At 40.5% G+C, this 24,718-nt stretch overlaps 6 protein-coding genes across 8 annotated transcripts in view; 3 read left to right on the forward strand and 3 right to left on the reverse strand.

Moving 5' to 3' along the window:
• Positions 1 to 4,026, reverse strand: part of lrrc34 (leucine rich repeat containing 34) — a gene marked incomplete in the record, with an annotated part of 5,151 nt that extends 1,125 nt beyond the window's left edge. The window contains 7 exon segments of the mRNA XM_062521357.1: positions 1 to 92; positions 176 to 271; positions 363 to 491; positions 593 to 676; positions 972 to 1,036; positions 3,559 to 3,671; positions 3,866 to 4,026. Coding sequence (XP_062377341.1) covers positions 1 to 92; positions 176 to 271; positions 363 to 491; positions 593 to 676; positions 972 to 1,036; positions 3,559 to 3,671; positions 3,866 to 3,963 — 677 coding nt within the window.
• A 385-nt stretch (positions 4,027 to 4,411) lies between these two features.
• On the reverse strand, positions 4,412 to 9,949 carry mynn (myoneurin). Of its 3 annotated transcripts, XM_062521562.1 has the most exons (8): positions 9,832 to 9,949; positions 8,907 to 9,191; positions 6,950 to 8,016; positions 6,613 to 6,772; positions 6,166 to 6,383; positions 5,785 to 5,862; positions 5,417 to 5,503; positions 4,412 to 5,094 (listed from the first exon to the last, which is right to left on the reverse strand). In XM_062521562.1, the coding sequence occupies exons 2-8, from the start codon at positions 9,185 to 9,187 to the stop codon at positions 4,889 to 4,891; spliced, it is 2,097 nt and encodes a 698-aa protein (XP_062377546.1). In that variant the 5' UTR covers positions 9,188 to 9,191; positions 9,832 to 9,949; the 3' UTR covers positions 4,412 to 4,888. The 3 variants fall into 3 exon arrangements, with proteins under 3 accessions (XP_062377546.1, XP_062377547.1, XP_062377548.1); XM_062521563.1 differs by lacking the exons at positions 8,907 to 9,191; positions 9,832 to 9,949 and adding an exon at positions 8,527 to 8,616; XM_062521564.1 differs by lacking the exon at positions 8,907 to 9,191 and having other exon boundaries at positions 4,414 to 5,094; positions 9,832 to 9,865.
• A 1,080-nt stretch (positions 9,950 to 11,029) lies between these two features.
• LOC134066133 (uncharacterized) lies at positions 11,030 to 15,846 on the reverse strand. The gene is made up of 14 exons (XM_062521355.1): positions 15,658 to 15,846; positions 15,455 to 15,485; positions 15,269 to 15,300; positions 14,899 to 14,971; positions 14,599 to 14,754; positions 14,004 to 14,121; positions 13,838 to 13,888; positions 13,683 to 13,760; positions 13,434 to 13,490; positions 13,263 to 13,322; positions 13,099 to 13,151; positions 12,699 to 12,801; positions 11,859 to 12,544; positions 11,030 to 11,522 (listed from the first exon to the last, which is right to left on the reverse strand). Exons 1-14 carry the CDS (start codon positions 15,842 to 15,844, stop codon positions 11,300 to 11,302), a joined length of 1,908 nt encoding a protein of 635 aa, XP_062377339.1. The 5' UTR covers positions 15,845 to 15,846; the 3' UTR covers positions 11,030 to 11,299.
• Positions 15,847 to 18,303: 2,457 nt separating this feature from the next.
• Positions 18,304 to 20,014, forward strand: LOC134066128 (apolipoprotein D-like). Its single transcript, XM_062521345.1, has 4 exons — positions 18,304 to 18,428; positions 18,623 to 18,744; positions 18,828 to 18,916; positions 19,725 to 20,014. Exons 1-4 carry the CDS (start codon positions 18,306 to 18,308, stop codon positions 19,973 to 19,975), a joined length of 585 nt encoding a protein of 194 aa, XP_062377329.1. The 5' UTR covers positions 18,304 to 18,305; the 3' UTR covers positions 19,976 to 20,014.
• Positions 20,015 to 20,682: 668 nt separating this feature from the next.
• On the forward strand, positions 20,683 to 23,275 carry LOC134065918 (apolipoprotein D-like). The gene is made up of 5 exons (XM_062521040.1): positions 20,683 to 20,833; positions 21,435 to 21,571; positions 21,764 to 21,885; positions 21,983 to 22,068; positions 22,334 to 23,275. The coding sequence occupies exons 2-5, from the start codon at positions 21,458 to 21,460 to the stop codon at positions 22,564 to 22,566; spliced, it is 555 nt and encodes a 184-aa protein (XP_062377024.1). The 5' UTR covers positions 20,683 to 20,833; positions 21,435 to 21,457; the 3' UTR covers positions 22,567 to 23,275.
• A 178-nt stretch (positions 23,276 to 23,453) lies between these two features.
• Positions 23,454 to 24,674, forward strand: otos (otospiralin). The gene is made up of 4 exons (XM_062521022.1): positions 23,454 to 23,488; positions 23,625 to 23,690; positions 24,124 to 24,147; positions 24,245 to 24,674. The coding sequence occupies exons 2-4, from the start codon at positions 23,630 to 23,632 to the stop codon at positions 24,427 to 24,429; spliced, it is 270 nt and encodes an 89-aa protein (XP_062377006.1). The 5' UTR covers positions 23,454 to 23,488; positions 23,625 to 23,629; the 3' UTR covers positions 24,430 to 24,674.
• The last annotated feature ends 44 nt before the right edge of the window (positions 24,675 to 24,718 follow it).

Raw genomic sequence — 24,718 nt, forward strand, 5'->3', positions numbered from 1 at the left:
CCTGTGTCTGTCATCCCATGCTTCCCAAGGTGCAGCTCACGCAAAGTCTGATTCACTACTAGCATGCGAGCCATGTGAATAGTGGTCTCCTCCTGAACAAGAAGGACAAGCCATGCTTAGACAAAATGAAGACAGTGTTTGACCACATGTGTTTTTCTCCACCATTCAGTGTTACCTGATAGCTATAGAGCAACGGCCGACTCAGGTTAATGGCACAAATGTGTTTATTACTGTTCAGGGCGATGGAAAAGGCTATCAGGCTTTGAGTATCCTGGGGAGAGAGGATGAAATTGCACCAAAAGTTTGTTAATACAGAGTTTTGACTTGGCACAGTAAGCGTTGACGCGGTGTTGTGTCAATACCAAATCACAGTCAGAGCAGTCCAACTGTTCCAGGTTGTTATTTATTTGCAGCATGCTGGCGAAGTGCATGGCTCCTTTGTTTCCAATTTTATTGCCCGTCATTCTTAGGGACCTCAATGTTTTGTTCAACTGATGAAAAATAAGAAAGTTCAATTCATGACACGAGACAGAAAAGACAAGTAGTACACAGTACTATTCAATAACCCAGTATAAAGCCAATCTTTACCTACATGAAGACTTTTTGCAATGTGTTCCGCTCCCTCAGCCTCAATATTGTTACACATGAGATCCAAGGAACGGATGGCCACATTCTCCTGTTAACAAAAAAAAAGGAATGAAAAGAAATATACTCTAGACTACACTCCAATTACAGATTAAAAAGGCAGCACAACTTCAATGTGAATAACTTGCAGTTGCCCTAGTAAATTACCATTTAATTCCTGAAGTGTGCACCTTCAAAGGATGATGTGAACTATCTATATTATCCAGTTTTAGCCAACAAATTATGCCGTTACCAGCTTGTTCTGGCCTAACATATTATCATTATTATACAGTCCATAATGGGGATATGATTAATTCCTCTGTATTAAATGGAATTCAATACTCCACCTGAAGAAGTCCTGCTAAGTGTCTTGCTCCTTGGTCTGTGATGTCATTATATCTTAAATCTAAACCTAAAACAGATGTTTTGTTCAATGAATTCGACATACATTTCTTTACAACCAAATACAAAGATAGGCCAACTGATCCAGTAGATGGATTACTTTCCCAACAATGTCTCACAAAGTAGAGTTTTAATACTCACTTTCTCATGTGACTACGGAGATATTCAGTTGATTAAAGTCAGTCAGTGTAGCATTAGCTACAGAGGTTTGCCAACATCAACTGGAGGCTGTGGGTAAATGCTCGCTATATTTTTCTGAAAGCTATGTATCTCTGTATTTATAAATGATAGCAACTTTGACCTAATGACTTTGCCACTGTTTAAAGTGGTTCAATTAAAAAAAATATATTGATCAGAGTGACTGAGTCTGGCCCCAGTGCCCGAAGGGTTAAGTTTCCTATTTGAAATTAGCTGAATTTATATAAAAAAAAGCGAAGGGTCATGCATTAACCCATGACCTTTGACCATGACCAACGGCCTTGAACACCTAACCAGTTCATCTAGCCTAGCCTAGAAATCTAGACGCCCCTAGCGGCAGCAAATGTAATTTGGCTGGCGGGGCAGTCTAGGCACGATCCATTGAGCCAGGGAGCTGAGAACCCCCAGCACCAGCGTTCCAATCACAGCGTGTATAGAGTCGGTGGGTGGGCTTAACATAATGGTGACTGACATGCGACCAGAAGTTGCGACGGTAACGCATCCTAACGTTATTTGAAAACAAGAAAATGATTAGTTTAGCGTTATCCTATTGCGTGGAGAGGGAAGGTTACGCATCCTGCTACTTGAAAACAAGAAAATGATTCGTTTAGCGTTATCCTATTGCGGGGAGGGAATTTGAAAGACAACTGTTTATCCCACCCCTCCGATTGCACCCTGTCTACGGTGAGTGTCCAGACCCTACATCTTGATGTGGGTCTGGCTCGTCAGGCTACATCTAGCCCTCATAGTGATTAAATGTACCATGTTTGATGAAAACAATTCAACATGCACATATACTGTGGTGGAACTGAAAACTATGTTTCATGAAATTTGGTTAATTTCCAATCCCAAAGCTACCAGATCAAAGTTGACACTGACAGCACGAAGAAAAGTGTTCCAAAGCTTCTCTGTGCAGACAAATATAATGTAGTGGGTGCTGCACACCACCAAGTGGTAATGAACGGAAACATTTCAAGGCCCTTTGCTCAGGGAATGCAAGTTTAGTGCTTATCTGAAATGATTCTAAAATTAGTTCCCCTTGCCCGGATTCCTGGCCCACGCATCCTAGCGACCCATTACTTTCCCTAAGAAAATTCCTAATACTTAAGGACAATTTATTCCCTACACTGGACTATTTGAACTTCCTGGCACTAAAAGGACCTTACTGTACTGTAACTGACTCTAGGCAGATGGGTTGGAGTCCCTTGAGTCGTGGATCTGTTCCTATACACTATATTGCGAAATGTATTCGCTCACCTGCCTTGACTCACATATGAACTTCAGTCACATCCCATCCTTAATCCATAGGGTTTATGATGATGTAGGAGTGTGTTTATGGGATTTTTTTTACCATTCTTTCAGAAGCGCAGTTGTGAGGTCACACCCTGATGTTGGACGAGGCGACTGGCCCTCAGGATCCGCTCTAATTCATCCCAAAGGTGCTCTGTTGGGTCATGACTCTGTACAGGCCAGTCAAGTTCATCCACACCAAACTCTGTCATCCATGTCTTTATGGACCTTGATGTGTGCACTGGTGCACTGTCATATTGGAACAGGAAAGGGCCATCCCTGAGCTGGGCTTGGCCTCTTAGTTCCAGTGAAAGGAACTCTTGAATTTCCCCTTGGGGATCAATAAAGTTTCTATCTATCTATCTATCTATGCTTCAGCATTAACCAAGAGATTTTGGACAATTCCATGTTCCCAACGTTGTGGGAAGTTTGGGGATGGCCCCTTTCTGTTACAACATGACTGTATACCAGTGTACAATGCAAGGTCCATAAGGCAAGGATGACAGAGTTTGGTGTGGATGAACTTGACCTGCACAGAGTACTGACCTCAACCCAATAGAACACCGACATCATAATAAACCCTATGATTAAGGATGGGATATGTGACTGAAGCTCACATGTGAGTCAAGACAGGTGAGCAAATACATTTGGCAATATAGTGTATGTATCTCCAATTCTGTTGTTTAATGTTTAACACTCTGTAAAGCGCCATGGGACATGTGTAGGCTAATGTTTTGGCGCTCTTAAGTGAAATTAAATTGAAATTAGTTCAGATAAACAACGTAATGTTATTATGCATACTGCAAATACCCAAGATAGAAAACAAACAATGCATAGGCCTACAAGGTCTTCTGATGTTGAATAGGAAGCCTACTAGGGCTGGATTATAAACCACTGTTTATCTTAATCTGAATATGTGATTGATATTTAAAACAGGCTCATCCAGTAAGAGATAAGTGTTGAAATATGACAAAATAGATCTAGTGCAAGGCAGCTTAACCAGGGTAAAGACCCTGTCATCTTATGAAGTTAACGCTGACCTACCTTCTACTGTTTTATTATCATTCAGAATTTTTGAAACTGCAAGCAAGTCGTTGTCATCTAGTCTTTCCACCTGCTTCAGCCGATCGTTTCCGGTCAGTTTGATCACGGCGTTACTACCAAATGTGCCAAAAATATGAACATTGACGGTGAAAAGACTGTTATGAGTGACTTCAACATTCGGATATATCGGCAATAGTAAATTAATTGTAAATAAATAACATGATTTATGGTAGGCTCAGACACCAGAGGCCGGTGTTAAACTAACATGTCAGTGGTAATAGGCCTAACTAATTTACAGGTTACCTACCCCGTGTCCTTGTCTGCGTCTTCAAGTACGTGCATGACATATACATTGGTGGGCACTTGCACCTCTGCACAAATCTTACAATAAAGATCTTTCAACATCTCGCATGATAAAAAGACTTGACTAGAGGGCTCTTACAAAATCCAATGTGGCAAAAAGCTTTAACCAGGTCTCTATAGCAACGACACATGCGCACATTGCGCACGTCTCCGAATCTCTCCAGCCTACTACATAAATAATATTAGCAATGTTTCTTAGGCTTTTAGAATTATCTTACAACACATTGGTCCAAATCACATCACAAGTCGTCCCGCACCACTGCGTACGCGTTAATATCTTGCCTTGAGATGTTTTTTTTTCCCCAAAGGGCACTTTTCTTTATAAATAGGCAGCTTGAGGAGGGGTGTGGAATAAATGGTTACATTTACTCAATATGGTATAATATTATTCCTTATATCATATACTGATGCGCTCTCTTTGATCAGCAATGCTGAGAATTTATGGTCGCCTTTATTACTGATGGATGTGTTACTTTTACACAAAATGAGGAGTGTTGACTGACTGACTGACCAACCACAACTGGTGGTATGGAAATATTGCTGACTGTACAGATTTGGTTCAATAAGAAAAATAACAACCCTTAACTTCTAACTCTCAATCACTGTCAAAAAAGAGTGAATTTGAATTATATGTTAAATTAACATATTTAATTGTGTTAAATGTAAAATATACTCCATGCATCCCATCCATTCAGAATTGACAAAAGGGAAGGGGGTAGTCTTCTACTTTTGTATGACCACAAAGATTCACAAATGTTCTTCCTTAAAAAATAAAACACACACAATCCACTAACATAAATGGCAAAGCTAAACAATTAAAAAAAAATGTATGAGGTTGCAATTCATCAATTCAAATTCTGGACAGAAATGCCATTGTTCTGCATTTAATGCCAAGCCATTGGCACCAAACTACTTCCAACACTGTAATTAAATTATGCTCTTCACAAGTAGTGGCTCTAGGTCCCGTTTATTCTGCCTCAATTGTGTGGACGATGACGATCTGCGTTGTTTCCATGGATGCGGCTGTGTCTGCTGGGATTTCCAGCTGCTCAAACGTTACTCCAGTGGGGTTGAGCGGAGATGCGCACATGCGGGCAATCAGCCCCTGGTGGTCAATGGGGATGTTGAGAGGAACGGCTGCAGTGGTCAGGGTCTCTTCAATTTCAACTGCAGCTGTAGGGAAGAGATTTAGCTTTGACTTCAAGGAGCACTAAAATGGTTCACATGTGTTTGTTTGGCCACAAAGTCAGTTTATATGTACTGTATGTACAATACACAAAAGTTTTGAACATGCTATTTGAAATACTACACTTGTGTAGATCAGGGGTTCTCTCTAGTACGGTTTTCATTTACTCCACAGCAAGAGTAAAAATGCAATGACATATTCTTGACCTTTTTAATTTCATATCTAATTTGAATATCATTGACCTTTAGACATTTACATACTGTAAACAATCCGGAAGAGCCAGACGCCAATGTAATAAGACCATCTTACCACCGTGTTTCTTCTCTTTGTGCCTCTTCATGCCACTTGCGTCAGCAAACATTTGTCCACAGAGATCACATTTCACCCGTTTATAACCTACGGTAGAGAGAAGAAAACACGAGGGTAAACATAAAAAACTGATGTAAATTAATTAAGACATCCACCAGAAGCTCTAAAATGATTAAAAACAGGAACATTTCACCCAAAAGACTGGTGGGGCCAAAACATTATAGTAAGAGTAGCATCGATTTTTTTTTAAATGTCCTAGGTAAAATAACATATCATGATAGAGGGAAAGTATCATAATTGAAAATGCTGCATTAAATGAACCATGCTCTTTGGTAACGATCTAATGTGAGCTAAGACGCAGTTTTTACCATGACTGTCCATGTGTTTCCTCAGTTCTCCAGTAGTAAAGAATCTCTTGCCACACACCAGGCACAAGTAGGGGGCGTCTGTTGGTCACATGATAAATGACATGGTAAAAGAAGTGAGGTACCATCTAATCCAATTTGCACAATTTGAGTAAGAGAAACAAGTTTTGCACTCAAGCATGATGCATGATGACCTATACAAGCCACCCACACTCAACATTATGTACACATTACTAAACATAACACTTACCACAGCAATGAAGCGCACAATCACTGATGGTGTGTCATTATATACTGATAATCATATGCTGTGGATGAATGCTTTATCTTTCTTTTGCTTGATCTCTGTGTTGCTTCAGATGAAATAAAACCAATGTTCCTTACTGGATGTAGCTTCCTCCTCTGCTTTTTTAAGCCTCTCCTTTGCATGTTTCCGCGAATGGGTTATGAGGGAGCTGGAGACAGCGAAAGCCCGACCACATGTGTCACAGACGTACGGCTTTTCACCCGTGTGCCGCCGCATGTGATAGGTCAGCGTGCTGGCCTGGGCAAAGCACTTTCCACACAACTCACAGTTGTATGGCTTCTCACCACTGTGCTTCCTGAAGACAAAAGATGTTGAGAAAACGATAAGACCAGGAATAGTTTTACATAAATTGCAATATTTTCATAAATACTTATGCACATGAGTATGAGGTCATAAACTATATACATAAATTATAATGTAAAACAGATGCTGGCAGCTTAAAAAAAAGGAGCTAAATGTGAACAGACTACCTGGGGTTATTGCTATTCAAGGAAAATATTTCTGATTTGAAATAAGGTGCTCACCTGCAGTGAATTTTGAGGTTGCTGGACGTTGCAAACTGTAGACCACAGTCGTTGCACTGGTAAGGCTTTTCCTCGCCGTGGTGCATGCGGCAGTGGAAGACCAACTGGCACTTCTGAGCAAAAGACTTGTCGCATTTGTCACACTTGAATGGCTTCTCTCCTACAAGGAAGAAAAACAAAAGTTTTACTTGTGCTTTTTTGGCAATATATATTATATATTATCATTACAAATCACTCACTTTGTCACTGAGTCCCAGGTTTACAAGTATTTGGGCCAATATCCACTACTCCACAAATAGACTGGAATAGACTAGGCCAGGTGTCAAAAGTATCTCACCTGTGTGAATGCGCATGTGTGTCTTCAGCTGGTTCCCTTGTCTGAAGGTGCGGTTACACAGCTGACACTCATAGGGCTTCAGGCCCTTGTGGATGCGCATGTGCCTGCGCAGGCTGCTCAACTCCGAGAACTCCTTGCCACACGTGCTGCAGATTGGCCGGTTCTTGCCCAGCTGCCGAGTGCCACCTCCTAAGAGGATATCTATTCCCTCTATCCCCTCAATCCCCACCATCCCCTCCATATCCTCCTCGTCACCCTGCGCCTCTTCCTCTTCCTCGCACTCTCCGACCTCCACTTTCATCACAGCGGCATAGTCAGAGCTCTCCTTCAGCTTTTTGCTGGGGACCCTCTTGCGGTTGCTCTTCCTTACCTCGAATTCACAATCGTCCATGCTGCTGGTGGGTTCCCCTTGTTGCTCAGTTTCTTGTTCATCAACAGGCATTTCATTGCTCGGTTCAGCTTCAACAGCAGGCGCGTTGCTTGCGGGTTCTGCTATCTCCGCCGTCTCCTTTTCAGGAATTTCATTTGTTGGTTCTACAGCGACCTTCTCAGGTACTTCGGTCGCTGGCTCGGCCGTCACTTTCTTTGGAGGACGTCCTCTTCCTCTTCCTCGTCCACTCGGTCGCCCTCTGCCACGTCCCACTCCTTTGGGGGAACTGCTCTCCTCTACCGCAGGGGTCTCAACGCTGGGTTTGGGTTTTGGCTTCGGCTTCCTGCCCCTCTTCTTGCCCGTTAATGCTGCCTGCTCTTTGGGTGGGGATGATTCGCTTGTGGCTGGGGTGGGTGACTGTCTTTCCTGGGACTCACTCTGCTCTGTGCTCTCCTGTTCCTCACTCTCCTCCACTTCAAGTAAAGGTGGAAGCATTTCAACTGGTTCCGGGCTGGGAGCAGAACACTCTGCCATAGCTTCTGCTGCCGCCTCTGCCGCTGCCACTGCATTGCAGGCCTGAATGATTGCCTCCAAACTAGGTTTCTCATCCATCTGGCAGAGCCGATCACACTGGTTCAGCACTTCTTGCATTCCCAAGAAAGAGGCTGCTTTGCGTATGTCTGAAATGTCATCATTGCTAAAGGCAAGGAGAAAAACAAAACGTCAACACTAATGTGAATGTACGAGGTCATAGTGCCATCTGCCAGAGATTGTTTGCCATTGCATTCGGTAATGTTAACGTTATTTACAAGGCAAGTTAGCAGACTTACACAACCAACATTTTACTTCAAATTGTACTTGCCAGTAACACATTTTCAAAAAAGATATGAAAAACGTAGGCTATCTTTGATAATATTCTTCGCCTACTTTGAAGAAATGGCCTAAGATTAGCAACCAACAGTTAGCAAACTCAAGAAAATACACCAAAATTTATGTAGCCTACATAGCTGCTAATCTGGGTTAGTTACAATCATTTTAAAAGTTTTCCTATGTGCACGAAACACATTATGTGGACTTTTCATGAACAGTTACTAAATTAATTATGCAGGTTAAACATTAGCTAGCAAAGCTCACAGCAGGATGGTATGTAGCAGGATGCTTTAAATATTTGAGAAATTTCTTTATGAAATTAGAGTGATTAACTTACATGATCAAAGAACAAAATTCCTGAACATTTATGGATGAAAAGGGGCAACTTCCTCCAAGTGACATTCGAAATAATTACCACTAACTTGTATTATCCGTAACACCTGATAGCATTGATGTTAGACGTTAGCTGACCAAGAACTCAAGCTAACAGGAAATTAGTAAATGTGGACTACACTGCCTACAGGATCTATCAATAATGTAACATTAAACTGGATCAAAGGACACGTGATTTGTAGGCTACACCATGGGTATATTTCTAAAGTTAATTCTGTAAATCTAAAATATAAAAATATATTTTTATTTAAGAAAGCTAAATAATACAATGTATTATTTGAATATGTGATGAAGTCATGTCTCTGATGAAAACAAGCATTTTACCTTTCAATATTTAGATTTCCAGTGTATACAAAGTTCAAAAGTCTCTGACACGTTGCCTCGGTCACCCATTCTGGGTCTAACGTTATAGTTGTGCCGCCGCCGCCTTCACCTTCAAGCGCACTTCGAGAAGCGAAGAACTCACTGAAGGCTGCAAGTACATTCCGGTGAGCTTGATACCGCGACGGACCAATGACAACGGTGCAGTCGCAAAGAAATCCCCGTTCTCTTTGCTTTTTAAGCTGCTCCAGCAGGAGCTCGGCATGAACAAGTGTTGTCATCATAAATCTGGAGAGATGAACAAAACAAACGACTTTGTAAACATACTTTGGTTTGCAATTTATCCTCAGGCCTTAACAAATTGGACAACTTGAATGTATTGTCTAAAATACGTAGCCTTGTTTGGCCAGTGCTGCGCAGCGCGTGGGTCTATTTTCTTTTTAAAAAATGAAATAACTGGAGCAGGAATTCTGATGATTTGCATCCACTTTGATGCAAGAATAAACGAAAAGGGAAATAAAAGTTCCCGCGTCAGATATTGGGTGTGAGCAGTTACATTGTAGCATAATTTGCGTTCTGGAACCAAAATAAGACATGTTTATTTTGATTCATTGCAGGGGGGGAATGCATGGCATCATCGCAACCAAATTATTATTATAAAGCGTAAAACAGAAAATGTGAGCAATCACTGTGTTAGCCAATACAAAAAATACATGTGAACCGACGGTGACAGCATAGATATCGATAAAAACAAAAAGGGCTCTTATTTCGAAAGCGCTGGTCCGAAAACGCAGAAGGCGAAGTTGTGAAGTTCAGAAACATCGGCCTTCATAACAATTATATGTGCTATTAGCCAGTAAAGACTGAAAATAGAACCTATTAAAAAGGAGAATAGCGGTACTAAAATACATTTGCAATACGACATTACCTTTTAATCCTTATTCTTGTTCAGCCATTTTCCCGTGACGTCAAGGGAATTGGATTGATGTCATATCCGTTTCACATGCTTCTTTGTTCGGCTCCCAGGCCAGTGATGATCATTATCACCACCCAATGGACTGGGGTGGCAACAATGAATTTACAGATTCCATAACATTAAATAATATAGGTTATTATATTAATTCGTATATTAACTCCTTAAACCATTTCTTAAAAGTGTCAGATCAATGACCTGATTTGAAGGTGGTGGGAAATCAGGATTCCATCCTCAGATGGTTTTTGACATCAATGCATGGGCCAGCCAGAGACATAGGGAGGGAACGTAATCTCATTGCCACCTACTGGACATGACATTGGAGCATTGGAACGCAACCACTGGGGATGCTGGTTTTCACTTTCCCCTCCCTATTTGACAAATACCAACATTCTGGCCAATGTATGTATGGTAATGTCACAAGGTGCCATTTACAGTTTCATGAAAGTTTTAAAGATGTGTTTATTGTGTTCTCACAAAAACAGTTTGTATATAGTCTTGTATCACCTCATTATCATGTGTCTGAATCTTAATTAGACTCTTACTACCCTGATACATGACTATTTGGGTTCAATACAATAACCTGAGATGGTTATTCTAGTCTTTTCTCACCCCTAAGATTATCCTGTTAAAAGATTGACATTTTCCTTTACTCTACTTATGCATTCAAAGAATGTCCTGTTTACAATTTCAGTTTAGCTGCTTTACATTCACCGCTTATCATCTGACATTCCAAAGGTTGAGGCTGATGTGCATCTCTTCTTCATTTGTAAAGCTCTGGTAAGCAAATGCGTTTTTTTAAAGTACATTTTAGGGTTTTTATACTTTTATTGAGAAAGGACAGCAAAGCGAGTGTGAAAGAGGGATGGGGTGGGATTGGGAAATCACCCAGGTTGGACTTGAAGACCAGGTCACTGTGAATACTTGAACCCAAAAATGGAATGGATGCTGTACCCAATTGCACATGGATAGAGAAAACAGCCATACTGGCGGTAGTGCTGCACTTTTAACTTATTCTAACTTTGTTCATTACTGTCAATGAAATACTTCTGGTTATGGTTATTATGAGCTTGAACAGCCTAGTCTCTTACAGAGGTTACTAGGGATACCCAATCCTAATGCAACAACATACATTATTTTAATGCATACGTAATTCATGAAAATGTTCAGATTTGGTCTTTAATGTGGCCACTGGAACAGTTAGTTGCATGAAGTATATCACAATATGGAGGAACTCAAATTGAAATGAAACATCCCCAAAAATTGAAATTGTAAAATTAAACACCCAGAAGACTAGAGAAATGAAATTATGATATGATACTTGCATTCTATACCATTCTTTTTTAAGGGGGGAAGTTGGGTGCAAATATCCTGTTTACAGCTTATGTTTTCCATTTTTTAAGTAATGTGCCACATGCTTGTTTTAAAACGGTGGCATGTCAATGTGCTGAACAGTGCAGTAAGGCTGCAGGATGTGGCGACCTGTGCTCCAAAAAAAGTCTGAGCAGCCCAAGCCAGATCCACTGTGGTAGGGTGGCATAGCGGCACTGACGACACTCAGAGGCAGCACAACACCCAAGCTGAACGCACTGGCGCTTAGGACTCCTCTTCTGAAGCTGTAGTACGCCTCACCCAGCCAGTGGACACTATGGCGGTGGGAGAAAGGGGGAGAGAGGGACAACATTCCGGTTAGTTACAATACAAGTAGTACTTGTGCATTCCGTTCCAATTTACAGCTGAGCATATAACTATAAGTGCTTCTCTACATACAGTATACATATAGGCACCATGTACAGTCAAAGAAAGCTGGAGTCATGTTGGGGACACATGAATCATTTAGTAGCCTTTACGGTTGATGGACGTGGAAGAAGGAGTACAAGTTCAAGTATAAGACATTTGCACAAGGCACTTAAGAGGAAATTTACATCGATGTCCTAGACAAAGCATAATCAAAATGTATTGTGACTTTACTTCAAATGTACCTTGAACGCTGTGGTGTATCTCCCTGCTCTGAAACACAAAATCCTATCTGCTCTTCCTCCACAGCGTCAGCCTGCTCAACACCTTCCTCATCCAAATATTTGGTGACCTCTTGCATCTTTTGACCAACTTCCCTGTCCACCTCCTCATACTTGACTTCCTCTATGTCATTCTCAAGGCTGACCTCTCTCGGCACTTCATTCTGGTCCTCTGTAATTGCGTGTGGTACCTGCTGAATCTCTTCCTCAAACCTTATGCATTCATCTGGTACCTGCAGAATCTCTTCCTCAACCCTTCTGGGTTCATCAGGTACCTGCAGAATCTCTTCCTCAACCCTTCTGGGTTCATCAGGTACCTGCAGAATTTCTTCCTCAACCCTTCTGGGTTCATCAGGTACCTGCAGAATCTCTTCCTCAGCCGTTATGGGTTTATTAAGTACCTGCAGAATCTCTTCCCCAACCATTATGGGTTCATCAGGTATCTGCAGAATCTCTTCCCCAACCATTATGGGTTCATCAGGTATCTGCAGAATCTCTTTCTCAACCGTTATGGGTTCATCAGGTACCTGCAGAATCTCCTCCTCAACCATTGTGGGTTCACTTGGTATCTGAAGAATCTCCTCAACCTCAAAGACTTTCCCCTCCTCAACTGTTATGGGTTCATCTACTTCCACCTCATCATCAGACTCCTGAAAAGGATGTCCACACAATTACACTACTCTGGAAAGCTGGTCTGAAAATTAGGCACCATCTCACTACAGACATTCAGTCACTTTTAGCGTAATTTGCATGTTTGAGGACCATAGAAAAGTAACAGTTAGGAACTGGGTTCCAAAAACTCACCGGATGTCCTGGCATCAGCCCCAGTTCCTCTGCCAGAGAGACACAGTTCTCAGTTGTAGTTAAGACCAGACCGCCTGAATTCAAGAAACATCCTCCTGCAGTACTGTCAGAAAAATGGTGTATAGATTATTATCTATTCTAAGAAAAACAGCTTTCTTTTTCATGGTAGGAAGACAATAAATAGACTTTTAACAGAAGAAGCATTTAACTGATTATGCATAAGAAAGGCAGTACATTAATAAAGATGTCTGAGAAACAAATTTAAGTCAACTGAATTTTAAAAACATCATCACAGGTCAATTCTCAGACATCTGGGGTTTTCATAACTTTACATTGGGACTCCTACACGTATGAAGTTTATCTGGCAGACTACAGACAGCATGATAACTATGACACATACACCCTTGCTAGTTCCAACTGGCCTTCCAGGTCTTTTACGGCCCTCTTCAATGTCTACATGGTGATGGAGCAAAACCAACATTTTATTGTTAAGTCGTAGGTTCATATTCAAATGCAGATACAATGGTAAAGTCATTTCAGGAATTTGAATTGAATGAAACATGCCTGTTCCATGGAAGCAAACTCCTCTAAGGAAGCTTTTAGTTGGTTGACCAACATGTCTTTCTATTAAGGAAAAAAAAGGTTTGTAGCAGTTGTATCATATACCATGCAATATCATCTGTAGAATCTAATTTCATATTTATACTTGTTGTCGAATTCAGGTTAAATACCCACACTGTTAATGATGGCAGTTTTCTCATCCAGTTGCATTCTTGTTTCCTCCAGATGTTGCTACACCCAGTCGATGAAAAAGTGGCAAAGTTATAATTGTCAAATATTTACATAAGCATATTTTGGCAGTATGTTTGTAAGTGTGAGTGTGTACATTTGTGCATGTGTGTGTGTGACAATAGTGGGCAATTAGTTAATACCATTCCCTAAGTAAGTTTATGAAAAGTTCATGGAGGATTATGGGAAAAGTACCTGCAATGCCTTGATGTGCTGAGTCAGATTTATTATTTTCGCCTTGTCTGATTCCATCTCAGGCAAAAGTTTAGACATCTTTTGAAAACAAGGGAAATTATGGCAGTGAGTAGAAGCATACAGTGGCAATAAAATAAAATCCATTTTAATTGTACCTTATCGGTGACTGTTTCAATCTGATTGATTAGGGCCTTATTTTCTTTTTCCTGTGAGCATAAAAATACAGTGGGGGGCTATTCAATATTTTGAATTTAACCTCAATGTAAGGCATACAATTATTTCAGGTGCACTGTCAACTTTCTCTGCTTAAATGAATCTCACCAGTTTGCTGATGCAGGCCTTGAGGTTACTACGGCCTGCCTCACTGTCAGCTAGTGCTCCCCTAATGCCATCCATCTCCTCCATCAACTGCTCAGCATCCTGAATGGACTGCTTCATACTGCAAAACCACACTTGACATGTATCCTATTCTACTGTGAGCGTCCACTACATTATGGTGGAAAATACCACCTGCTAAATGCCATAACATAACCATAAATAAGAGTGGTTCCCAGTGTGCTGGGTGGATCAACAATGTCTTTTTCTGGCAAATGCATTCCAAACGTTGATCAAAGTTTGGGAGCCAATCCAGTGTGCGGACATTCTCTTTTGTTTCACCTTATCGTATACCTTGTCCTGCACCTGGCCTAAAGATAGGCGGGTTCTGCACACAACCACTCTCCAATATTCAATACATTGCACATTTGACTGTTATGAAATCTCCTGACAACTACACATTGTTATGTTATGGAAGTAGGTCTCAAAACAAAAATGATATTGCCATTTTTAGTCATTCAGAATTTAGTCGTCCAGAAAGGTTGTAGATGTAAATTATTCATAATGTTACTGGGGCACATTATAGTTTTGGATTGGTCACCTTTTGACCTGGCTCTTCAAAGCAGAGTTCTCCATCTCAAGATGAGTGTTTGAGTCCTCACATGCGTCTAGGGCTTTCTGCAGATCGGCATTTCTTTTCATAAAGCGGTTTTTACAATGCAGTAGCTCCACAATGTCTCTTTTCGCCTCCAGAGTCCTGAAGGACATGCAAAAAAAACACTGCCGTTTCGCAACAGTGACTCTGTACATGTGGACTACATAACTGTGACTTTGCGCATTTGTTCTCTCAAGGTGTGACTGCTTTGAAGCATATAACCTTTCTTTCAGAGGGCATACTCACAAGTCAGAGGAGTTCCATACCTCCTCCTCCTCCGCTATGTACACTTCATTACATTCCTCTGAAGCCTTTATCTCTGGTGAACAAAAAAACAAAATACATTCTCTGTATTGAACTTAACACAATATTCCAAAATGAATTTCTAAGAGGGAGGCTACACTGGGCTACACTGGGCACATAACTGAAGTGTTCTGTCTGCGAGGGTCTGCTGCAACAATGAGCTTCCACTGTAATCAGTGTAACTGGCTACACCAGACGTGATGGCGGTGTGTGCTTTAAAAAAAAAAAAAAAAATAGAGTAGTCTTCTAAAACGCTCTGCAAACAAAATACTTCACTTGCAGACCCTGTGTGGCCCAAGCCTAAGATACCTACCATCATTATCGGGTCCTTCATATCCCAGAGCTCTGCAAAAAACACACAAAAATGTAATGTGATACTTAAGGATGTAACTGAACAAAATAAATATTGCAGAGAACATTCCATTAACAATGTGCAGCCTAAAGTATTATAAATAATCAAAACTGAAGCAAGTTCGTCTTGCTAATAGCTTCACATTACCTGCACCTTCCAATGGCTTGCCATCCAAGTTCTTTGACATAAATTAAAAAGAGGAACGTTATAAAGTATAGTCAAGATACACTCACTCACTGATTGACTGCAGTCAACAGATGCGATAGATGCATTCTTCTGAACACTTAACAATGCCATCACAACTGTGCTTTTCTGTGCAAGAAAACAAAACAAATGTAACTCTAACTTACCTTCATTCTCCCACTGTGGACTTTCATGCCCATAGAAGATTGGTGTGCAATCATTGTCCAGCATGAGACTTGACCTGCTTCTAGCAAAAACTGTTGTCAGATTCTGCATGGACGTGTAGGACATGCAGCTGCCAAGCTGGTCAACCCGATCAAGTCCAATCGGTTGAGAGACAGTTCTCCGCAACATTCTTCCTTGAAGGTATGTTCAAAGTATGAGATTAAAACTAATTTGTAATATGAATTAATCAAATGAAATAATATTGCCATCAAACAATGGCAATAAGTAGACTTAAAAACATACGGTTCAGATAAATAGCAGAAAAGCTGCTGTTGGCTTTTCCAATTTAATAGCTAGTTAATGTTAACTAGCTGTTAGCTAATGTTATCCTCGTTAATGTCCCACAACCAATATCAGTGCTACATCGTAGTGATGCTGGTCCAGACGTACCTTATTGGATGTACTATCTGTACAGTTTACAACATTAGGAGTCCTTATGAACACCTTTGGCAGTAGGTAGAGGTTTTAGACAACTAACCTACTCTCCATATGTCTAGCTACCAATATCAGATGCTTGCTGTCTGCTTCTGCTAGCCAAAAGGGTTGCTAGGACTTCCTAGGTAGCAGCTAGGAGTTGGAATTCTGGTTGGAATGAGTCATACCCTATGGTCATAGGCTACCACGTTTCCCTAATGGACAACATGTTTATGGTTACGGATTTTGCTGACATTATGTCCAAACCTACTTACAAATTCAAACAAGTTAACAGTTCAATCATCAGTTTTAAAAATGGATAAACCTGCAATCTGTCGGCATGATGTGTAGATCCTAAGTTCAAACAGTAGGCCTAGCTGCTGTGACGTGATCTCACCATCATATTTCAGAACTATGAACGTGGACAGCTCCCCTTGAGAAATCGTCTGCAAGTTCGGGAAACAGCAAAAAGTAAACGATCTTAAGATGAATCGTTGATAAAGCGTGAACACACGTGTCCATCGGGAAATCCAACCCGATGCCCACTTTTTTGCAAGTCTTGTAAGTCTGGTGATGACTAACTCTCTGTCAGCAGACTGAGCAAGAGGAAAATGACGATGCCAGCTGGTCCAGACAAACATCAGCAGTTACTGGAAATGGCATGGGAAGAGACCATTTTCCTGTAAATGGTAAGAATGAAACCAGGAGAAAAATCTTGCATTGCAACAGGTTGGAAAGTACTGGAAGATTCAAATCACATAATAATAATATAGCCTATAATAACACATTTTTAATGTAGCCTAAAAGGGTACATTTTAGGCCGAAAAAATAATAATCAGATATTAGGCATGGAATCACTTAGTCCTGACTCTCCCATTCCCCATAATATGTACAGTATGGTATTTTAGGATTTGTATTATAATTCATATTTATTCACTTAAATTGTCACATGGTGTGACATGAAAGTTATTGCGTGTAATTTTTTTAAAAAAAATGTGAGTCAGTGTATCATAATCGTCTATCTTTATCGAGATCTAGCAAACATGGAAAGGAAGCAGGAGGGATAGATGTGCAGGTTTCTAGCTTGAGCTGCAGGGCGAAATCCAAATCACCGGCAGATCAGGCAGGGTTTACCCAGCCTATCAACCAATGCTTCTAAAAAAATATCACTCTTAATAAGAAATCCAATATCAAAATACATTAATTAAAGAGTCACTTCGCCCCATAACTCCACCCACTTTACATTTCTGAAAAAGGCTTTCAAAATGGGCGAGACGTTCTGAAATTTGGAGAGGGAGTGCAGCACTGCTGCAACCAATCAACCATGTTGATTTGGTGTCAATCTGGGAATGAGTGCTGCAGACATGGCTTATAACAGGTAGGCTAATCAGGGCAGCAGGTGTTGGGGCGTTTCATTCCTAATTTGTAACGACCCGGTGACGTAGTGTTGGACGAGAGGTACAGGACTTCGTCAGCATTCCAATAGCATTTTGGACCAACATGCCATGGTATGTTTCAACCTGTAGAATGCGCGGAGAGCAATATCTCCAATACAAAATCAGACGAAATGTTACTTTTGTCGAGAAACACTGTCATTGTCAATATTAACCCTGGTAATAGTACAGTTAACCACTTATGAGTGAGTATTTTCAATCAATCAACAGCTAAAAAAAAACATATTTTAGGGTGCAGTGACTCTTTAATGATGAACTAGTATTATTGACATTCCTGGTTAATAATTCAATAATTAGACACCCTAATGTTCAGAGACCTAGTTCCACTTCATCAATAAAGTTAAACAGCAATTGAACAGCAATGGCATTCAATTTGTTTCTCATATTCTTCTTCCAAATTAGCCAGTAACCATAATCTTTGACTAAATATAGCCTAACTGCTGTGTGTTGACATTGACCTGCAGTTACAAGATCGGTTCATTCAATGAATGTCCTTGTGCACACATGTGCACTCTCTTTTGGCCAGACAGAGTAATCAGCAGTTCTGTCATTGGTTGACCGCTAGGTCCTATGGAATTGTGGTGTATAAAAGCCACCCTTGATCAGCACACATCACTGTTAGTTGACAGCCTGACTGGTAAGAGGACTCTGAATTTCTTTAACAACGTGTGGCCCAATGCTTAATGGCTAATTAATGTTTTTCATGTTTTTTTAACAGGAGAATGAGCAGGAAAATGGTTGTGTTCTTTATGCTCCTGGCCCTGATTGTGGCCGTAAATGGTCAGACTTTCCATTTCGGGAGCTGCCCTACACCACCAGTCCAGCAAAATTTTGATGTTGGCAAAGTGAGAAAAACTTGACTAACAAACCCACTAGCCAATAATGGCAGATAGCCTATTAGGGTGTTTAGCTGAATACTTAGGCTAGTCTCCAAAAAGTTGTGAAAAATTTCATTTTAGCTGTAAGTAATTTCAGTCATCCAACTCAATGGTTTCCTGTTGTGAAATAATGCCATGATCCCATATTTGTGTTTGAACAGTATCTTGGTAGGTGGTATGAAATTGCAAGGCTCCCTGCTGTCTTTGAGAAAGGGAAGTGCAACCAAGCCACTTATTCTTTGCTGAAAGAAGGAGTTGTCAAAGTTGTGAATGCTGAGCTACTGTGAGTTCTTTGTTGTTTATGTTTAATGCAATATCATGTAGGCCTATAGGAACTTCAAAGGTATTCTGACCTCTTGTTTGCAGGAAGAATGGGGAAATTAACTCCATCGAAGGACAGGCCACAGTGACAAACTCGACCCAGCCTGCCAAATTAGATGTCACCTTCTTTAAAGGTAATTTTTAATTGTGAATGTGACTAATTCACTGTTGTATGTTTAGTCAAGTTCAAGTTTATTATCATGTACTCATAAATAAGCAATTATCAGCTTTTCAACTCCTTGTGCTGAAGAGCCCATTCAAGTTCAAGAATAAATTAAACATTTTAAGTAAAAAAAATGATGTAGGAATTTCCAAGGACGGTTCAGCATCCTGATGATTTGCGGTAGAAACTATCCCTGTATATGCTGGTACGGGTCGTTATGCTTTTGTATCGTCTGCCAGAAGGCAGATGGGTGAAAAGACAGTGGCTGGGATGACTGGGGTCAGAAACTATACGCTTGGCCTTTCTTGCAGCACTGACTGTAGAGGTCCTGGATGGATGGTAACTCAGTCCTTGTAATGTACTGTGCTGATCTTTGCTGATCTTATAGCGATTTTCGATCCTGGGCAGTGCTGTTACCATACCCTGCTGTTATGCCAATTGGTCAATATTTTGTAGTCCATGCCAAATTTCCGCAGATGGCACAGAAAGAAGAGCTGCTGTCTAGCTGTTTTTGTGACTTTGTCAATGACAGATGAATAGTTAGAAGACAGTTAGAAATTGACAGGAATAGATAGGACAGTAGTTAGAGATTGACAGGAAGTGAGTGGGGGAGAGAGATGGGATGGAATCAAGAAATGATCCAGTCCGGACTCAATCCTGGGTCCCCATGGGCACTTGGACCCCTATGTTGAATGGCTGCTGTGACCAGTTGCGCCACATTGCCTGTGATAATAATCCTTTTCAATGCATCTTACTATCTCCACCTTGTCCTCTCATAGGTATAGCTGATGCCCCCTACTGGGTAATCTCCACTGACTATACCTCCTACTCGGTGGTGTACTCCTGCAGGAATGTCTTCGGCCTCCTCTACGTGGACTTTGCCTGGATCCTTGCACGCTCCCGAACCCTGCCGGACAGCACTGTCTCTCAGCTGCGTGGTGATCTGGAGTCGCATGGTGTCAGCCTGAGAGGGATGACCTTGTCTGACCAAACAGGTTGTGATGCCATGCCTGAAGGGCAAGGGCAATGAGATAAAGCAATGCATTTACTGGAGATCTCATACTAATAGTAATAAAGTTTTTAACAAGAAAACTTGGTTTTGCTATTTGTTTATTTGTGATGGTGTGTCCCATGGGAAATAACTCACTGAAAAGAACACCAATGTAAACCTTGGAGCATCAGTTTCATTTGTCTCCATAGCAATAGCCACTTACATATATGGGAAAGTATTTCACTGTTGTCTAGAATAATGACATGCAGTCAGGAAAAAAAATAGCAGGACAAATAACATGACGATTATTCAAACCAGGCCAACAAAGAACAGGCTGAGGATGTGGAGGATTCATGAGAATAAGGATCAAGTTCAGGTCAGACTGTGTTCAATTTTATTGACCAAATACTAGCCAACATAATCTATATATTTTTTAACTTTATACACATGGGATAAAATAGGCCTACTTGAGTCTGGGAGGAACCTTAACTTTCCCATTTCACATGACCCATATGATCTAAAAAGACAAACAGACCTATTCATGTGTACATGGCTTATTAAGTAAGTTTAGTACGAATTATTTGTAAGTAAATAAAGGAAGCCCTTCTAACAAGATCCTGATCATGTAGAAAACGAGTTTTCATGCAGACGTGATTCACGCACGAGATATCCAGCGATTAGACGCCTCGGTACAGTGCCACCCCTCTTGTCCCAGCAGCGCTATCCCATGACACTTATTTAGCATATCACCTGCCTCGAGTTAGACGCTGTCTGACGACACAGTGTTAGTGTTCATCACACTCATTTTGGAGAGGCAGTCTGCAAGGGAGTGACCGACAGATCGAGTGCTTCACATTCTCTTCTTTGCCTGAACAGCAACAAAGGATTTTCACGCAGGTAAGCATTTGTTGAATGTATAGCTTAATGGATCGTATAATAATAGCGTATATTTAAGACTTTTTTTCACAAACAACGAAGCACTCGATATTCTAGAGAGGATCAGTGTCAAAATGCTCAGACAATTATTATAAGAGTTTTTAGGTCTGTTCCTCGATTAAATTGAAGTTGTAGTAGCCTACCGTATTATGGAACACTGAAGTAACCCACTGGTTTGAATTTGTAATAGCTCTAACGAAGCAAAGTTGATCATGTAAAGAGTTATTTATCCTATGAACTGATGTTATGAAAGATGCACGTGCATGCTTATATGAACAGACCCAGAAATACTAGTTGAGCAGGTGTAGCAAGCAGATATCATATGGATGAGCAGTAAATATGGGCCTTAGGTTACCTTGCACCTGCTGTGTTTTATCTCTCGCTGAAACTTTTTTTTTTGATGTTGAGTATGATTAACATGACTGAAAATAATATTCTCTAAATTGAAAACTACTTGACTATTATGGCAAACAATTGTTGGAGGAACTTAGACTCAATTTGCTCGGCTATCTCTTATCCTTAGTTTCAATTAAACTTCTAATCACTTCTAATCACTCTGTAGAAAAGAATCTGGGTGTGGAAAAAATGGCTAAGATCATCCTGCTTTTGGCCCTGGTCGTTCCATTTATTGAGGCCCAAACACTTCACTGGGGCCCTTGTCCAACACCAATGGTCCAACCCAACTTTGACCTCAACAAGGTACTGTTGATCATTTGACTTCAGAATTCCTGGTTCTGAATGACTTCAGTTTAAGGCACTCCGCTTGAGCGTATGTGCCTAACAGTATCCCTTATCTGTTCTAAAATCAGTGCAACCCACGGCACTCACATTATTGTTTCATGATTCCATTAGGGACCTCAGCCTAATACTTTCTCTCTTTTTTTGTACCAGTACATTGGGAAGTGGTATGAAATTGAAAAGCTCCCTGCAAGTTTTGAGAGAGGAAAATGTATTGAAGCTAACTATGCTATAAGAGCTGACCATACCATCCAAGTGCTGAATCTGCAGTTCTAGTAAGTAATACTGTCCTATATGTCCTATACGCTGTCCTTTGTCAATGATCGTCTTTGTTCATCTGTGATTACAATATGTTGCGCTGCTAATTTTCAGTAAAGGAAAGACGAGGAGCGCAGAGGGAACTGCTGTTATACAGGACACCAGGGAGCCTGCAAAGCTTGGAGTCAGCTTTTCTTACTGTGAGTATTTTCCACCGAACATTTGTATAACAGATGTCCCTGCTGGTCGCCCACTGTTTTTGTTGATGTCACTATTTGGACTTGGGTGGTTACAGAAATCTTATTAAATCAACTTGAGTAAAATCTCCTGACTTGCAGGTACTAAGGGCTTAGTGTTCTATTATGGTAGAAAAAATGCTTGTTTGAAGTGGTCATACACACGTAACTAAATTCTATTTCTTTCCCTTTTATAAAAAAAAACTTTACCCTCTCTCTGTGGTCACAGTTACTCCCTACAGTCCATACTGGATCCTGTCCACAGACTATACTAGTGTTGCTGTGGTCTACTCCTGCACTGATGTCATGAGGGTCTTCCACATCGACTATGCCTGGATCCTTGGCCGCTCACGCATCCTACCAGCTGAGACTGTGTTCCGTGCCAAGGAACTTTTCTTCCGCGACAACATTGACATAAGCAACATGAAGGCAACAGACCAGAGTGGTTGTGATACACTGTGATGCTTTTAAGCGTGTGATCTTGGTTGCTATTTTATTCTATTCTGTTGTTGATGGTGACTGGTGTATGCATAGGCCTTTCTCTTTCTTGTATAGCCCCCATTTACAGGAGATTTCTTGTAGCTTATTCAATGGAGATGTTTTTTTTTTTTTTGTCTTAAATGATCAAATGTCATATCAAGAAGATAAAAAGAGGGTGATGGTACTTTGTTTCTAAAACAGATAGATAGATAAATATTTGAAAATAAAGAATCTGAGCATAACACAAGAATTGTGTATTTCTACTGCCCCCTGTTGTGTGTTGGAGGTATTGACATTTATTAAAGAGTAAAGAGCCACCATTAGTCTGTACAATAGAGAAATCCATTATCTACATCTTGGGTAGGTGTGACACAAAGTGTACAGTGGTTGTGAAGTATGTCGTCAAGTTGGTAACTCAGTGGACAGTATGGCAGACTCATGCAGGGGCAGTCAGGTGAAGAATGGGAAAAGTGCACATTATAAGTGCATTGTATTTTACTGGGGCAATGGCACACAAATTACTTCAGGAATAAACATGTACATCCAGTACTTAAGCAATAAAACGTGTGTGTTTGACTTTGATTTTCCTCCCACTGCAACACTTGATAAAGTTAAAAATTCTCACCACTCTTACATATTGTTAACTCTGAGCATGTGTGAAATTATGTATGTGCTAAAAAGTGAACTAAAATTAAAAAGATGAATTATTTTAGTGTCTTTATTTGTATGGCTAGTGAGAAATCTGAATACATGATGGGATGTGGAAAGGAGCATTTGAAATTAGGAGGGGGAGGGGAAAGGAGAAGACAGAATTTCCCTTATATTTGAGTCTCCTGCTCGGGTTGAAAAACAGCACAGCAATAGTTGCTGCACACCAGAAGTGGAAAGTGGAGTTTGTGAACAGGTAAGCCATGCATGCAGTGTTTTTGTGATGTTCATTTTGTCCATAAATCTTATCTCCAAGGACAAATAGGTTAAATTGTTTATGATATTCCTATTCCTATTTGGTAACATAGAATTATGTTTTTTTTTTCTTTCAGGGAAAATGAAGTGTTTTTTCCAAATGTGTGTTTTGTTTCTCTTTTTCATGATGAACCATTTCAGTGGTAAGTGCTAAACCTCCAAATTGTAACTATGAAAATCAACTTTTTGGTACAAAATGCAACAACAATAGCACCTCAACCAACTGAAAAGATACCCAATGTTGCTCTAATCTGCTCTGGTGTATATGTGTTTATTATTGTCCTGCAAGAAAGGCTTCCACTCATTTATAAAACATAAACCATGAGCTCTGATGACGGTGATGCATCAGTATTTCAAATGAATTTATCCATTATTAATAACATATTTTCAGTGTCACTATATCGCTAGATAAAATTTTACATTTAGAGTTCCGTGCAACAGCAAACCATAATATTTGAGGAGGAAATGGAGTCCCCTCACAGTCCCAAGAGAGAACCCAAGTTTCCTTCAACTGAATCACTTCTTTGTGAGAGCTGCTTGGCAATGCTAAAGCTGTTCCTCTGTCTCTCTCCTCAGGTGCCAGATACATTCCTGAAGGAGGTAAAAATACATTTTCTGTTCATATGGGCTACTTCATTAGACAAATAGCTTTGAATTCTTAATTGCAAATGCTCAAATGTGTGTGTTTCTTGTTCAGTTCCTTATGATGAGCCCCCAGCAGTTCCATACTGGCCCTACTCTACGACTGATTTTTGGAACTACATAGAGTACTTCCGCAGCATTGGTGCCTATAATCACATCAACGAAATGGCTCGGGCATTTTATGCCCATCAACACCTTGGAGACACCTTAGGCTATGAGGTGCCAGAACTGCCAGAGTAGAGGCATTATGCATGGGCAGACATAATTTGGTCAACAAGGTTCAAGAGGTGCAACTGATACTATGCATTAAGTCTAAATGGTATTATTGTCATATATGAGTAGCCTACGTCATCAACTATTTTCTCAAGTGTATACAATAAATGTTAGTAGCCTAAATAGATTATTCTAATTTCTTTACCACCCTAATTGTGGTGGCATATGTAAATCTGTGTTGTCAGATCATTGTACTGTATAGCCTACTAATAAAGTCTTGCTGAAATGAATTTGGACTGAAATAGTTTATTTTGAT

The sequence above is a fragment of the Sardina pilchardus genome, chromosome 19, assembly GCF_963854185.1.
Source record: "Sardina pilchardus chromosome 19, fSarPil1.1, whole genome shotgun sequence".
Taxonomy (NCBI): domain Eukaryota; kingdom Metazoa; phylum Chordata; class Actinopteri; order Clupeiformes; family Clupeidae; genus Sardina; species Sardina pilchardus.